This window comes from Hyla sarda, chromosome 4 (genome assembly GCF_029499605.1).
Source record: "Hyla sarda isolate aHylSar1 chromosome 4, aHylSar1.hap1, whole genome shotgun sequence".
NCBI lineage: Eukaryota > Metazoa > Chordata > Amphibia > Anura > Hylidae > Hyla > Hyla sarda.
The window spans coordinates 87,569,420-87,583,192 of record NC_079192.1 but is presented as its reverse complement, the minus strand read 5'-3'; the positions used below and the strand labels follow the sequence as shown (position 1 = coordinate 87,583,192).

Here is a 13,773-nt window from a genome sequence, read left to right as displayed (position 1 = left end):
TGTCACAGTACAGGGATAATACACAGTGATGTCACAGTACAGGGATAATACACTTACACAGTAATTTAACAGTACTGAGAAAATGCACACAGTGATGTCACAGTACAGGGATAATACACAGTGATGTCACAGTGCAGGGATAATATACACAGTGATGTCACAGTACAGAGATAATACACACAGTGATGTCACAGTACAGGGATAATACACAAAGTGATGTGACAGTACAGGGATAATACACACAGTGATGTCACAGTACAGGGATAATACACACAGTGATGTCACAGTACATGGATAATATACACAGTGATGTCACAGTACAGGGATAATACACACAGTGATGTCACAGTACAGGAATAATACACAGTGATGTCACAGTACAGGGATAATACACACAGTGATGTCACAGTACAGGGATAATACACACAGTGATGTCACAGAACAGGGATAATACATACAGTGATGTCACAGTACAGGGATAATACACAGTGATGTCACAGTACAGGGATAATACACACAGTGATGTCACAGTACAGGGATAATACACACAGTGATGTCACAGTACAGAAATAATACACAGTGATGTCACAGTACAGGGATAATATACACAGTGATGTCACAGTACAGGGATAATACACAGTGATGTCGCAGTACAGGGATAATACACAGTAATTTAACAGTACTGAGATAATGCACACAGTGATGTAATAATAGCGGGATATGTGCACAGTAATGGCAGCATATTAGGATAGTGAATCCAGTGAAGTCACAGGATATTGACAAAGTGCACACGCAGTACAGGAATACTGTTCATGCTTCTGACACAGTGTACTACCTACAAACAATGCAGCTTTTAGAAGGTGCCACCAATGGCTGTCCAGGCATGCTGGGAGCTGTAGTTTTGCAACAGCTGGAGGCACCCTGGTTGGGAAACACTGCCATAATCAGTGATATGAGATGGTATCAGAGCTCTTGTCTTTGTGCCATCTCACCACAGCTCCCCATGCATCATCTAACAGCTGATTCAAGGATCCTAAGCAGGACTTCAGTTACCTTATAGTGTCATATAGCAATAATATTATAAATAATCCCAAAGAAGAATTAAAGGGGTACTCCGGTGGAAAACTTTTTTTTTTTTTTTAAATCAACTAATCAACTAGTGCCATAAAGTCAAACAGATTTGTAAATTACTTCTATTAAAAAAAATCTTAATCCTTCCAGTACTTATTAGCTGCTGAATACTACAGAGGAAATTCTTTTCTTTTTGGAACTCAAAGCTGTCGGCTGAATCACGAGCACAGTGCTCTCTGCTGACATCTCTGTCCATTTTAAGAACTGTCCAGAGTAGGAGAAAATCCCCATAGCAAACATATGCTGCTCTAGACAGTTCCTAAAATGGACAGAGAAGTCAGCAGACAGCACTGTGTTACAAAAAGAAAATAATTTCCTCTGTAGTATTCAGCAGCTAATAAGTACTGGAAAGATTAAGATTTTTTAATAGAAGTAAATTACAAATCTGTTTAACTTTCTGGCACCAGTTGATTTAAACAAAAAAGTTTTCCACCGGAGTACCCCTTTAAGGCTGCTTTCACACTTTAAATTACTCAGTTTTAAAGACCCGTTAAAGATCCGTATGAATAACGGACGTTATTTGTGACAGGAGAAAGAAAAAACATTACATGCACTAATATTTTACCCGTCACAAATAACGTGCGTTATTCATAATGGGCTATAACGGGTGATAACTGATAATCAAAAAATCCCATAGACTTTAATGGGATATTGTAATGTCCATTTAACAGCCTTTTTTAAGGGTTTTCTTAATGACACATTATATCGGATTTTTAAAACGGAGCAGTGAAAGCAGCCTAACTTGTACATTGGTTATGGCTGAAGACCTCCCAAAAGTTTCCTTTGGGAATACAAAGCTAAATAAAACCACTTCTCCCAGAAACAAATGCAGCGCAGTCAGATCACACACAACAGAGTAAACAGACAATGACCCAGGAGCAGAGGGAGGATGTGTAGAGAAGTGTCGGGATGTATTCTTCATTATGTCACTTCCCTTCTGGACCAGTCAAACGTCTCAGGCCCTGGAAAGGTTCACATCCCCGATGAATGATTTCTCCTCCATCCTGAGTCTACACACATGGGCCTGTATTTGTACAGTGGAGTGAAGGCCTTTTATTAGCCTGATCTTCCATAAGTGCACATGACCTCTGGTACTCTGCTGATAAACTCTTAACACTTGTATACATTTGGGCCTTTTAAGGCTTGGTTTACATCAGATAAGTAGTCTGTTTTCAGGGAACACGTTGGCAACAGTAGAACAGTATGCTGATGTATACCCTGGTGTATCTGTGCCATGCCCTTTCATTTCAATAAACTCAATATCTACAGTAGCCTACTACATCCAGTCCATTTCCATTTGGTCCTGAGGTTGGACAACGTTGCAGCCGGTGAGTATACAGCTTCAGCTAAGGCTGCGTTCACATCACGATTTCTCCATCCGACTTGAGTACACGATTTTTATAGCTTAAAATCGTATGAAATCGTATATAAAGTCAGATCCATTGACCTCCATTAAAAAATTGGATCCATTACACACATCCGATTTGATCCGCATCTGATTTCACACGATTTTTGTTCAGGTCTGAAATCGTGATGTGAATGCAGTCTAAGACGACTCCTCACAAGAACCACAAAGTGGCGCTGATGAGAGGAGACAACAGAGCTACAGCTGTGAGGGATCAGGGTAGGTATGATTTATTTTGTATATTTACTGTACCCCCCTAGCCATATGTTTTATGTCCATGCTTTAAAAACAAACTCTTATGGTGTCATTTAAAACAACTTTTTACATGTTGCTCAGACATATTAGAAGTTGAGATCACACCAGGTCTCACTACTGTGACCCGCTGTGATTGCGAGTTATAAGCCAGTAATGTGCGCAGCAGCTTTCTCCCCCGCCAACAGATCCGACCGTTTCTTTGCATAGACACACACTGACTGCTGAGCTTTGCATGAAGCTTCCAGTTCTCCTATTATCAATCTAGCAGGAAAGACTGGGAGGAAAGCGGAGGCAGCGTGACTCCACCTCCGAAACTACTGAAACGGCAGCGAGCAGCAGCTACTAAGGGTGTATTCACACATACAGTATCCTGCACATATTTGATGCGCAGGATTTAAAGCTGTGTTCAGAGATTTATTTCACACTGAAATCTGCAGCATAAAATCTTCAGCTTCAAATCTGCAGCATCAAATATGTGAAGGATGCTGTACATGGGAATGCACCATAACCACCTGCGGCATCCGAGGAAGTTTATAGGCAAAGCTGTGCCCTTCATAATATTTTTCCTTTCAGATATATACATCAATAGTAAAAACTACAGAAAAAAACAAGTAAAGAATCTCCACCTGATAACCCAGCATTGTGTGAAACTGTATAATGTACTGCAGACCATAAAAAGGGTTAAGAGTTGGAATGATAAGATGCTAAACACCGAAACCAATTTATATTTATAGCCTAAAAGTCTCAGAATTGAGATTATCATGGCTCCATCCATCTATATAGTCTTCCTCTTGGCATCAGTGACACTAATGTCTTTGACCTCTTAACCATAAATGCCCTTGACCACAGAGCAGATCCCTATAAATCCTTATAAATGAAATGGTAACATGCATGCTCCCAGTGCCTCGGGCCTGTTTCTCCCCTCACAAGTGGTTTTAATGATCTTGGAGTCTCTGGGACAACTTCCAGGCAGTTTCCATACCATCAAGCTGACTGCATGCTGTGTATTAGAGAATACGGTAGCATGCTGACGACAGGCCTCTGCTTGGTCCTGGTTGCGCCAGTAGCGTGTTTGTCTTCTCTTCTTTATTGAGGTTTCACAGTTCCAAATTAAACGCCTCCACTTAACTCTTGCCAAATGCTGCTCTGGTGATACCTACGAATCTGGTGCCACTTACGAAATAATGATGTCCTGGTGAGAAGAAGACACGGAGTCTGGCTGCTACATCTTAACCCCTTTCCCGTCGTAAGCTCAAGGAGCATTGCATAATGACCTGTACAGTTCTACATAAAGCATTGCATAATAACCTGTACAATGTGCTCCACAGACGTCTCTAAAAACACACTGTAACCATTAGGAGCCTTATAAAAACATAAAAGTTAATAATTCTTGCCACAAATGGCTGTACAATTAGTAAATGGTACTGAAGTCAATTATGTAGACTAGAAGAGCCAGATCCACCCAAAAAGTGATTTTCTGGCATGTCATTGGGACATGTTAGATTATGTTGATAGAGTCCTTGAATTCAGACTGCCCTTAGGCTGCATTCGCATCTCGTTTTTGCAATACGGTTCCCGTATCCGGTTTCAGTGTAAAAAACATATGGAACCGTATTGCAAACTGTATGTATAGACATGTCATTGAAAACCATATGCCAAACGTAGCATCCTGTTGTGTAAGTTTTGCATCATTTACGGTTTTATCCGTTTTTTTTTTAGTCTACTATGGTTTTATGTCTGGGTGAAAAACCGGATACAACCCGTATCCTTTTTTTTTTAACATTTTTAAATGGTGGTCAATGGGAACCGTACAGAACCGTATGTGTGTACCGTTCCATCTGGTTTGCACAATACGGTTTTGCAGTTTGCACATGTGCAGCGCACGCTGAAAGTTCCCCCCACAAATAGAACAAGAAGAACTTAATTTAATTATGGACAAACATAAAACCGTATCCATTTTTTTTTCTTTAAAAAACTTATTAAACCATATGCAACCGGACATTGTTTTTCAAACCGTACAGAGGTATATACAGTTGTACATGGTTTTATACGGTTCGGTCCGGTTTTGAGACATATGTTTTTTACAAAAAACCTGATACGGGAACTGTATTGCAAAAACGAGATGTGAATGCAGCCTCAGATGGGCAACTGATCCTGAGAAAATCAACAGGTTTGGCTAACACATATCTAATGTGGATGGCGAGGTATAGACTGGATTACATGTTGTTAAAGGGTACCTTTCATCAAAAAAACTTTTGATATATTATAGATTAATGTATGCAGAATAACTTTCCAATAGTATGTTACTAAAAAAATATGCTTCTTTCTATTTAATTTTTCACTTTGAAAAAATGACCACTAGGGGTCTCCCTACCAGTCCTTCTTTACAGATTTCAGACTCATGCTGGAGTCCTAAATCTCAGACTGCAGCCGGGACACAGACAAGCTCAGCACTGCTCCCTGGCAGTGAGCAGTGCTGAGTTTGTGTTCCGGCTGCAGTCTGAGATTCAGGACTCCTGCATGAGTCTGAAATCTATTTAAAAAAAAGGACTGGTAGGGAGACCTCTAGTGGTAATTTTTTCAAAGTGGAAAATTAAATAGAAAGAAGCATATTTTTTAATAACATACTATTGGAAAGTTATTCTGCATACATTAATCTATAATATATCAAAAGTTTTTTTTGATGAAAGGTACCCTTTAAGCATACAGAGTATAGCTAATTGATAATAATACGTATTAAAAAAATTAAATAAGAAGAAAGGAGACTACACTCACCGTCCAGTAATCTTTATTTTACTTGATTCCGTAAGGCATATTACAGTACGTGCGGGGCAGGCAGAGAAAAGCCGGAGGCTTTTCTCTGCCTGCCCCGCACGTACTGTAATATGCCTTACGGACTCAAGTAAAATAAAGATCACTAGACGGTGAGTGCAGTCTCCTTTCTTCTTATGTTATTTTGTGACTATTTGAGCATGAATATGCACCCCGGACTTCAGGATCAGGCAAGTTATTTTATGGTCAGTGCCTAGCTCAATCCCTTTCAGCTGTGCAACTGACGGTTCATTCACTCTACTAGTCATAATAATACGTATTAAAGTGTTAACAATAGACATATTGGTTGTGGCCCATCTTAGAAAGAAGCTGTAAGTGGCCGAATGGCATTTCAACACCTTAAATGAGTTCAGAGTCAGATGTTTAGAGTCCCAGTTTTAGCCCTATCATCCCTTGGAGAAATGCTGCAAAGAGTATATCTTGCTCTGGAGGACCCAGCACATCCATGCATCACATGGGACAAGGGCAGCCGATTGATTTCAATGTGAACTGTGCAATATTCCATTTCACCTGCGGTGGCACTACAATAAAACCGAAAACTTGTTTCTGCCATAGATGACAGCTAATCACTGGCAGGAAGACATGTTGCGACCAACAAATTTTTGGGTAAATCAGATACTATTAGTAGTTACAAAATACAGGTAACGAGAAATAATTAATGTAGCATGGCATAAGACAACGAAAAGGGTAACCAACATATGTTGAAATCCACAGAGTAGATGATATGATCTTAATATCCTCCTGAGGTACTGTTTTAGCATAGAGGAACAAGAGCATTAATGAAGATCACAGAGGATGGGTACTCCTACAATACATCTATATACAGTTTAGGAGAACATAGGTGTGATACACTGAATATAGTACAAATTAGGGATCGACCGATATCGGTTTTTTAGGGCCGATACCGATAATCGGTGCAGGTTAGGGCCGATAGCCGATAACTTATACCGATATTCCGGTAAGTTATCGGCTATTTAACCCCCTGCGACACCGCTCCAGATCATTGATTTAAAGCGGGCGCTTTAAATCAATGATCGGCAGTGGCTTTTGCGGGGCCATAGACCGCTGCCGCCACCACCCGCTTCTCTCCCCTACCTGTCAGGGTGGTCCGGGCCATCCATCCATCGTTCATGTAGTGTCCGGGGGCGTTCCGGGTGGAGGGTGGTCCAGTCCGGGCTGTCCTTCTTCTCCGGCGGTCATCTTCTCCACTCCGGGCAGGCTCCGGCCTAGTACGCTGCATAGACGTCGCTGCGCAGTGACGCCCGTGCGCAGCGACGCACCTGACGTCACGGCGTAGCGGCGTCTATGCAGCGTACTAGGCCGGAGCCTGCCCGGAGTGGAGAAGAAGACCGTGGGAGAAGAAGGACAGCCCGGACCGGACCACCCTCCACCCGGAACGCCCCCGGACACAACATGAAGAAAGGATGGCCTGGACCACCCCCATTACGAGTAAGTTTAATTTTTTTATTGACTCGGAGGGTGAGGGAGGGGCCCAACCGGTATAGCGGTATGGGAAAAAATCCATACCGGTATACTGCCTAGCATCACGGTGGGTCGGGGGTGCGGTGCGGCGGGTCGAGGGGGTGGCGGTCGCGGTGCGGTGGGGGCGGTGTGGGGGGCGGGGCATTATCGGCTTATCGGCAAGATAATTGCCGATACCGATAATGCCCAAAATCGTGATTATCGGCCGATAATATCGGCCATACCGATAATCGGTCGATCCCTAGTACAAATGTAGGAAAAAGATAGGAGAACAAAAGGGGAAAGAGAAAAAGAAAGAAAGGAAAAAATGCTGATGGATATTTTTAATTGGATATGTTGATGGCCTGAGAGGTGAAAAGGTAGTCAATACTCCAAAGAAAACAAAAAAAAAAACTAAGATGCATGGGTTTAAGCCAATTCTGCTTCTCTGAATAAAGTATCACTTAAAGGGGTATTCCAGGATTTTTTTTATTTGACTATGCTACAGGGGCTGTAAAGTTAGTGTAGTTCATAATATAGTGTCTGTACCTGTGTGTGACGGTTTTTCTCACAATTCTTATGTGATTTTCACCCCAATATTTATTTTTATCAGCATACAAAATGACTGCTGTCTCAGATTTTTCCCAGGTTGCAATGCGGCCGAGACCTGACTCACTAGTGACAGGGAGCCTGTCTGCTTCAATGAGTGGAGTGATCGCTTGGTGGGAGAGAGATCAATCTGCAACTAATGCAACAGCTGTAGACACCCTGATTGAAAGCCACAGGTCTTTTGAATGGATGCAGCTCATTTATGTTTCAATGGGTGGGGTGGCTGATGTGTGGGAGGGAGGAAAATGGAATTATGGGATTTGTCAGAAAAAAAGAAAAGTCAAACAGGAAATACCAGTTCACAAAAAGCTAGCCACAGTGTTATAGTAATCTCACAACATAGCCATTTAGCCCGAAGACAAGCGCAGATCTTTCCTAAGCATGTCCATTACTGTCTGCCAGGTATGTACTAAAATCACCTTATGGTGGATAACCCGTTTACGTCCCTGCAGAGAAATATTGGTACCAATATTTCTCTACTCTGACTTAAAGGGGTTATCCACCTAATGAATATAGGATAGACATAGGACTTTCACAGGCAGCATATTTTCAGTGAACTCTGGCAGTAAAAAGAGATTATCCAAAGCAAACAACCATATTAATGTAGGTAAATTGATCTTTTAAGGTACATTACCTGATAAAAAAAAAATGTATATATATATATATATTATTTTTTTTTTTAAACAATATATTGAGTAACTACTATAATATATAATATATAATTTAGCCTTTTCAATTCATTTATATTTTATAGTTATTTTAAGATTTCTGTCAGTTGCCACCGGAAACAGATAACCGCCTCCCTCCGCTGTCAGACATGTGACCCAACTGCTCAGATACAACAGTCTGATATCTGAGCTTTCACATTGCAACAGAAAAGCAGAACACATGTTGTTTTTAAAACTATTTATAATGTAACTCAATATTTTCTGTCTTGAATTCAGAATAAAAGAAAAATAATAATTTTGAAGCCATTGCAGGAATGTCTGTAGCCTAATAGAGCCCTGTGTGATGACGGCTGTGGAGGACTGTTGGCATGCTACCCCTTAGACACTTCACTTCATACATCAAACAAAATTACCCTTCCCGCCCCCTGATCTCGCAGCTGGAACCTATAACTGGGCTCCCTCTAGGTCTGGGGGACAAATAAGCCTTCTGCTTTCCCCAATTTCTGCCTAAATACATGTAACCCACAGCTCGGCTATAAATCTTAGGCTCATTATAGGAGGCCAGGCCATAAAGATCCCCATTGCTGGCAGATAAGAGGGCTCTGTTCTGGTGCCCCAGCAGGCAGTACAGTGCAGTCACTGATGATACAAACAATTAACTCCGTGTGTATGTGGAGATTTTGGAATTCTGTGCAACAGCATGCAGGTCCTCCATCATATTCTCAGGCTTACCATGAGAAGCCACATTTACAGGGTGAATGAATAGTTCAGTGTTAACAAGTGCTTCCCCTCAGAGGAAGAGTTAAAAGGACGCTTATGGGAATAATCCGCATTACACGACTGCAATCAGCCCTGGACCAATATTCATCTAAATGAAGGCAAAGTCATCGGAGAAAAATGAGGTTATTCTATATGAGACCAGCCATGGTGTTTATGGATGCAGGAAGATTTATGTCTTCTACTTCCACAGATTTACGGAACAATTTCTTCATAGTCCTCAGAGTGGGATAAATACTGGCAAGATGTCAAGGGTACTGCTGGCCCTTTTCTCAAGCCCTAATGTCCAACTTGTTCTTTCTATCATTAATAACCCTTTCCTCTAGATCAGAGTTTAGTTTCCCACAGACAGCGCTCTGTTTATTGACCCCAACGTCCCATAAGTGGCTGGAAAAAGCTACAGAAGCTTCGTTCGGGAGTAACACAAACTTCTGCAACCTCAATGATACTAAGCAATGGTCACTGTCCTCATCTTCAGCGTAGATCAGTTCCTACTACTGTCAGCTCTTCAGAAGTCTTAGGGTGCATTCACACCCCGCTTTTTACATACGGGTGCCGGATCCGGCGGGGGGAGGGGCAAACCGGGCGCTCCCGTACCCCGGATCAGCCCGTGACTCCATTTACTTTAATGACGTGATCGGAGTCAAACGGTGACTCCGGTCGGCTCAGTTTTGACCCATATGCGGGTTTGGACCGGACCTAAAACCGTAGTATACTACGGTTTTAGGTCCAATTAGGAAACCGCATACGGGTCAAAACTGAGCCAACCGGAGTCACCGTTTGACTCCGGGCAGGTCATTAAAGTAAATGGAGTCACGGGCTGATCCGGCCAGGGTACGGAGCGCCCGGTTTGCCCCTCCCCCCGCCGGATCCGGCACCCGTATGTACAAAACGTGGTGTGAATGCACCCTTACCGAACTGTGTGCTTCCCCAAATTACCAATGATTGGATCCAGCCACCCATCCATCCATCTATCCATCTCTCTTTCTGTCTATCTATCTATCTATCTATATAAAAGTCCAGGCTGAGCAGAAAATCTGTATGTATGTAGTAGCCGCCATGGACGGCTGAAACGTTGCTGTGGAATGGAATAATATCACTTGAATTGTTACTCCCGTGTGCTGCAGAAATGTATCTATCTAGCCACGGCTGGACAGGGTAAGGATGATAATTTTATTGTTTCTCAACTATGATTTTTGTTGCAGATTATGAAGATGTGTTACGCGGCTATCCTGGTTATGCAGGTCATTGAACTAGTACTAGTTGTGATCCATTAACACCAAACAACCCACTAATCTTAGAGAGTACATATTTGGCTACAAGTTATTCTAGCCTAACGTGTACTCTGTGTGAGAAGTGGGTTCTTTGGTGTTAGTGGATATATTCGTAAGTAACCCAACTACATATACTTGGTCACCTTTTCCCGGGGGGACCAGGGGAACCAGCACAATCATCCACTACACCACTGTTCTGCTTAAAGGGGTACTCCGATGGAAAACTTTTTTTTAATTTAAATGACCTGGTGCCAGAAAGTTAAACAGATTTGTAAATTACTTCTATAAAATTTTTTTATCCTTCCAGTACTTATTAGCAGCTGTATGCTACAGAGGAAATTCTTTCCTTTTTGAATTTATTTTTTGTCTTGTCCTCAGTGCTCTCTGCTGACACCTCTGTCCGTGTCAGGAACTGTCCAGAGCAGCATAGGTTTGCTATGAGGATTTTCTCTTGCTCAGGACAGTTCCTGATACGGGCATCAGGTGTCAGCAGAGAGCACTGTGGACAAGACAAAAAATAAATTCAAAAAGAAAATAATTTCCTCTGTAGCAGACAGCTGCTAAAAAGTACTGGAAGGATAAAGATTTTTTAATAAAAGAAATTTACAAATTTGTTTAACTTTCTGGCACCAGTTGATTTATAAAAAAAAAAAATGTTTTCCACCGGAGGACCCCTTTAAGTATTACACATTTATTTGTGATATATATTACTACACACCCTTGCTGCACCTTGCTCGTCCACATATATAGCCAATCTTGCGAGGACAGAAACGTGCAGGAATTATGTAGCAATAAGCACACATACTTTTTGAACTTTCCAATTATTTGGTCTGTGCTATCCTAGTAATACTATTGTACTGTCACATTTCTTCAAGTACATGTTTAAGCCAAAGGACATTTCTCTTTTCTTTTTAGTATTGACTTGTTCATCAGGCCTATGGCAGTATTATTTGGTAACTTATTGTTTTTCCGATCCTTGTTTTGCATATTGTTTTGCATCTAGGGAGTGGCAGACGTGTGCCCAGAAACACAACACATATTATTCTACATCTATCTATTGTATCTAACCAGACACAGCAAAGAAAGGGTTAGCAGCACATCCAGAGGAAAACATTAGATAGGTGATGCAGGCAGCTAAGCAAGGCCCAGGTCAGGAGCCAACGTAGATCCACACAAAAAAAAAAAAAAAGAGTATGCTGCGGCACTCGCGAAAATTATTTCATCCAACAACAAAAACAATGCAACGTTTCAGCTGCCGATGCAGCCTTTTCCAAGCACCTTGTATTGTATCTAACCATCCATCTATGCATTTGACACACATTTTTTTATGATAAGTGTGATGCACCAAAGAAATTTTGTCCAGTATATCTGTATTTTAACATATTTTATGTATTTGACTTTATGTATTTGAGTCAATTACTTTCTAAACAAAAGTACAGAAACTACAGAACTAAACCGCCTGAACATGCAGAACCAAACATGTCTAACTCTCCAAAATAACCATATGGTGAGGAAACAATGGGGAAGATTTATCAAAACCTGTGTAGAGGAGAAGTTGTCCAATTGTCCACAGCAACCAATAAGATTGCTTCTTTTAGTTTTAGAGGCCTTTTCCCACTGCAAATGGTTTGATAAATGTATATATTCTGCTGGGTATTGTCTTTCCAGTCTTCCATTTATGGCATTTAATTGTTACAACCTACTACTTACAGCCTCTCCAGGTCCAGAAGTCCATAAAATGAGCCATTCCTTAATACGGTAATCTTATTATTGCTGAGAATCCTATAAAAAGAGAAAAAAAAAAACTTTTTAATATAAAATAATAGCAAGACATTTAAATCAAGACTCATAAGTTAAGTACGACTGCCACGTGTGTAATCTATATTTACAAAGTAATATTGTATTTTGCTGAAGGAGAGTCTGTGTTAGATTTCTCCCAATCAGCCATAACATTAAAACCTATTATTGTGTAGTTTCCTCTTGTGTAGCTCTGACCCATCAAGGACTCCACAAGACTTCTGAAGGGGTCCTGTGGTATACGGCACCAAGGCATTAGGAACAAATCCTGTAAGACCTGTAAGTCGTAAGGTTAATGGATCAGGCTTGATTCTTTTGCACAACCCACAGATACCGTACTTGATCAGATTGTGATCTGGAGAATGTTGAGGCCAAGTCAACACCTTGAACTTGTCATTATGTTCCTCAAACCATTCTTGAACTATTTTTGCAGTGGAGCTGAGTACATTATTCTGTTGGAAGAAGCTTCTGATACTAATAAATACCATTGTCATGAAGGAGAGTACTTAGTTCTGCAATAATTCAGGAGTTATGTGCCAAAGTAGCATTCACACGAATAACAAGACCCAAGATTTCCGAGCAGAACTTTACCCACTGAATCACACTGCCTCTTCCATTTTGCCATAATGCATCCTGGTGCCAACACTTCCATAGGTCAGCACTCAAATGCACCAAGCCTACCATGTCATGTTAATGAAAACCTGATTCATCACCAGGCCACCTACTGCCATTGCTTCATGGTCCAGTTCTGACCTCACACCCACTGAAAGCATTATTTGCAGTGGTCAGGGGTCAGTTTGAGCACTTTGACCAGTCTATGCAATCCTATACACAACAAGCAACCTTGGCTGCCTTTTGGTACCCCCAAGGAATAGATGTGAACATAGTTGCTATTCAGGTAATCTTTTTTAGGCATGCCACCTAGCATAAGACATTCTCTGTAGCTAAACATTGGGCCCTCTGGCACTCTTGGATTGAATTTGTCTCATCCTTGGAGTTCAGAGACCTCTATCCACCAGTCAAGCTCTTAAATACATAACCCCATTTGCCTCCCTTCTCTCACTCCATCTGAGCCCCCAATTTCCCTTATTCCCACCTTCCTCCCTGACCGTTGGCCTGACAGCATCGGGGTTGAGCACAGTCTACAAGGTAGGTACTCCTCCACATGGATTGTCCTCTTTCCCTACCCTTCTTCCTACTCTCTCTTCTTCTCTTGTTCTTTCGCTCTATTTTCTTTTTCCCCCTTATTCCACCCACTTAAGACCTTACTGCAACAGTTGTGCCTATGCTTCCTTTTCTACTGATTGTATAATATGTACCGTTTTCCACGTGCTGTGACAGCATTCTATTCATGATTTGAGTCCTATTTGGAGTTTACACCTGATAAACTACATTTCCAGGATATCTGTCATAGAAGCTCTAGCCATAGCACTCCATACAATCCTGACTGCTAAACCTCATGGTTATGGCCATAAATATACAGACACCCCTTCCCTCCCAAACACACACACTTTTCAGCTAATAAATATTTCCCATGAAAACAATTATAGCATGGAAAATATGC

General features: G+C 41.4%; 1 protein-coding gene across 2 annotated transcripts in view; it reads right to left on the bottom strand.

The window, feature by feature from the left end:
- Window positions 1-13,773, bottom strand: part of ADGRA2 (adhesion G protein-coupled receptor A2) — a 196,676-nt gene that overhangs the window by 81,254 nt on the left and 101,649 nt on the right. For both annotated transcript variants that reach the window (XM_056571527.1, XM_056571529.1), the window contains exon 2: window positions 12,123-12,194. In XM_056571527.1, coding sequence (XP_056427502.1) covers window positions 12,123-12,194 — 72 coding nt within the window. The remainder of the gene's footprint in view (window positions 1-12,122; window positions 12,195-13,773) is intronic.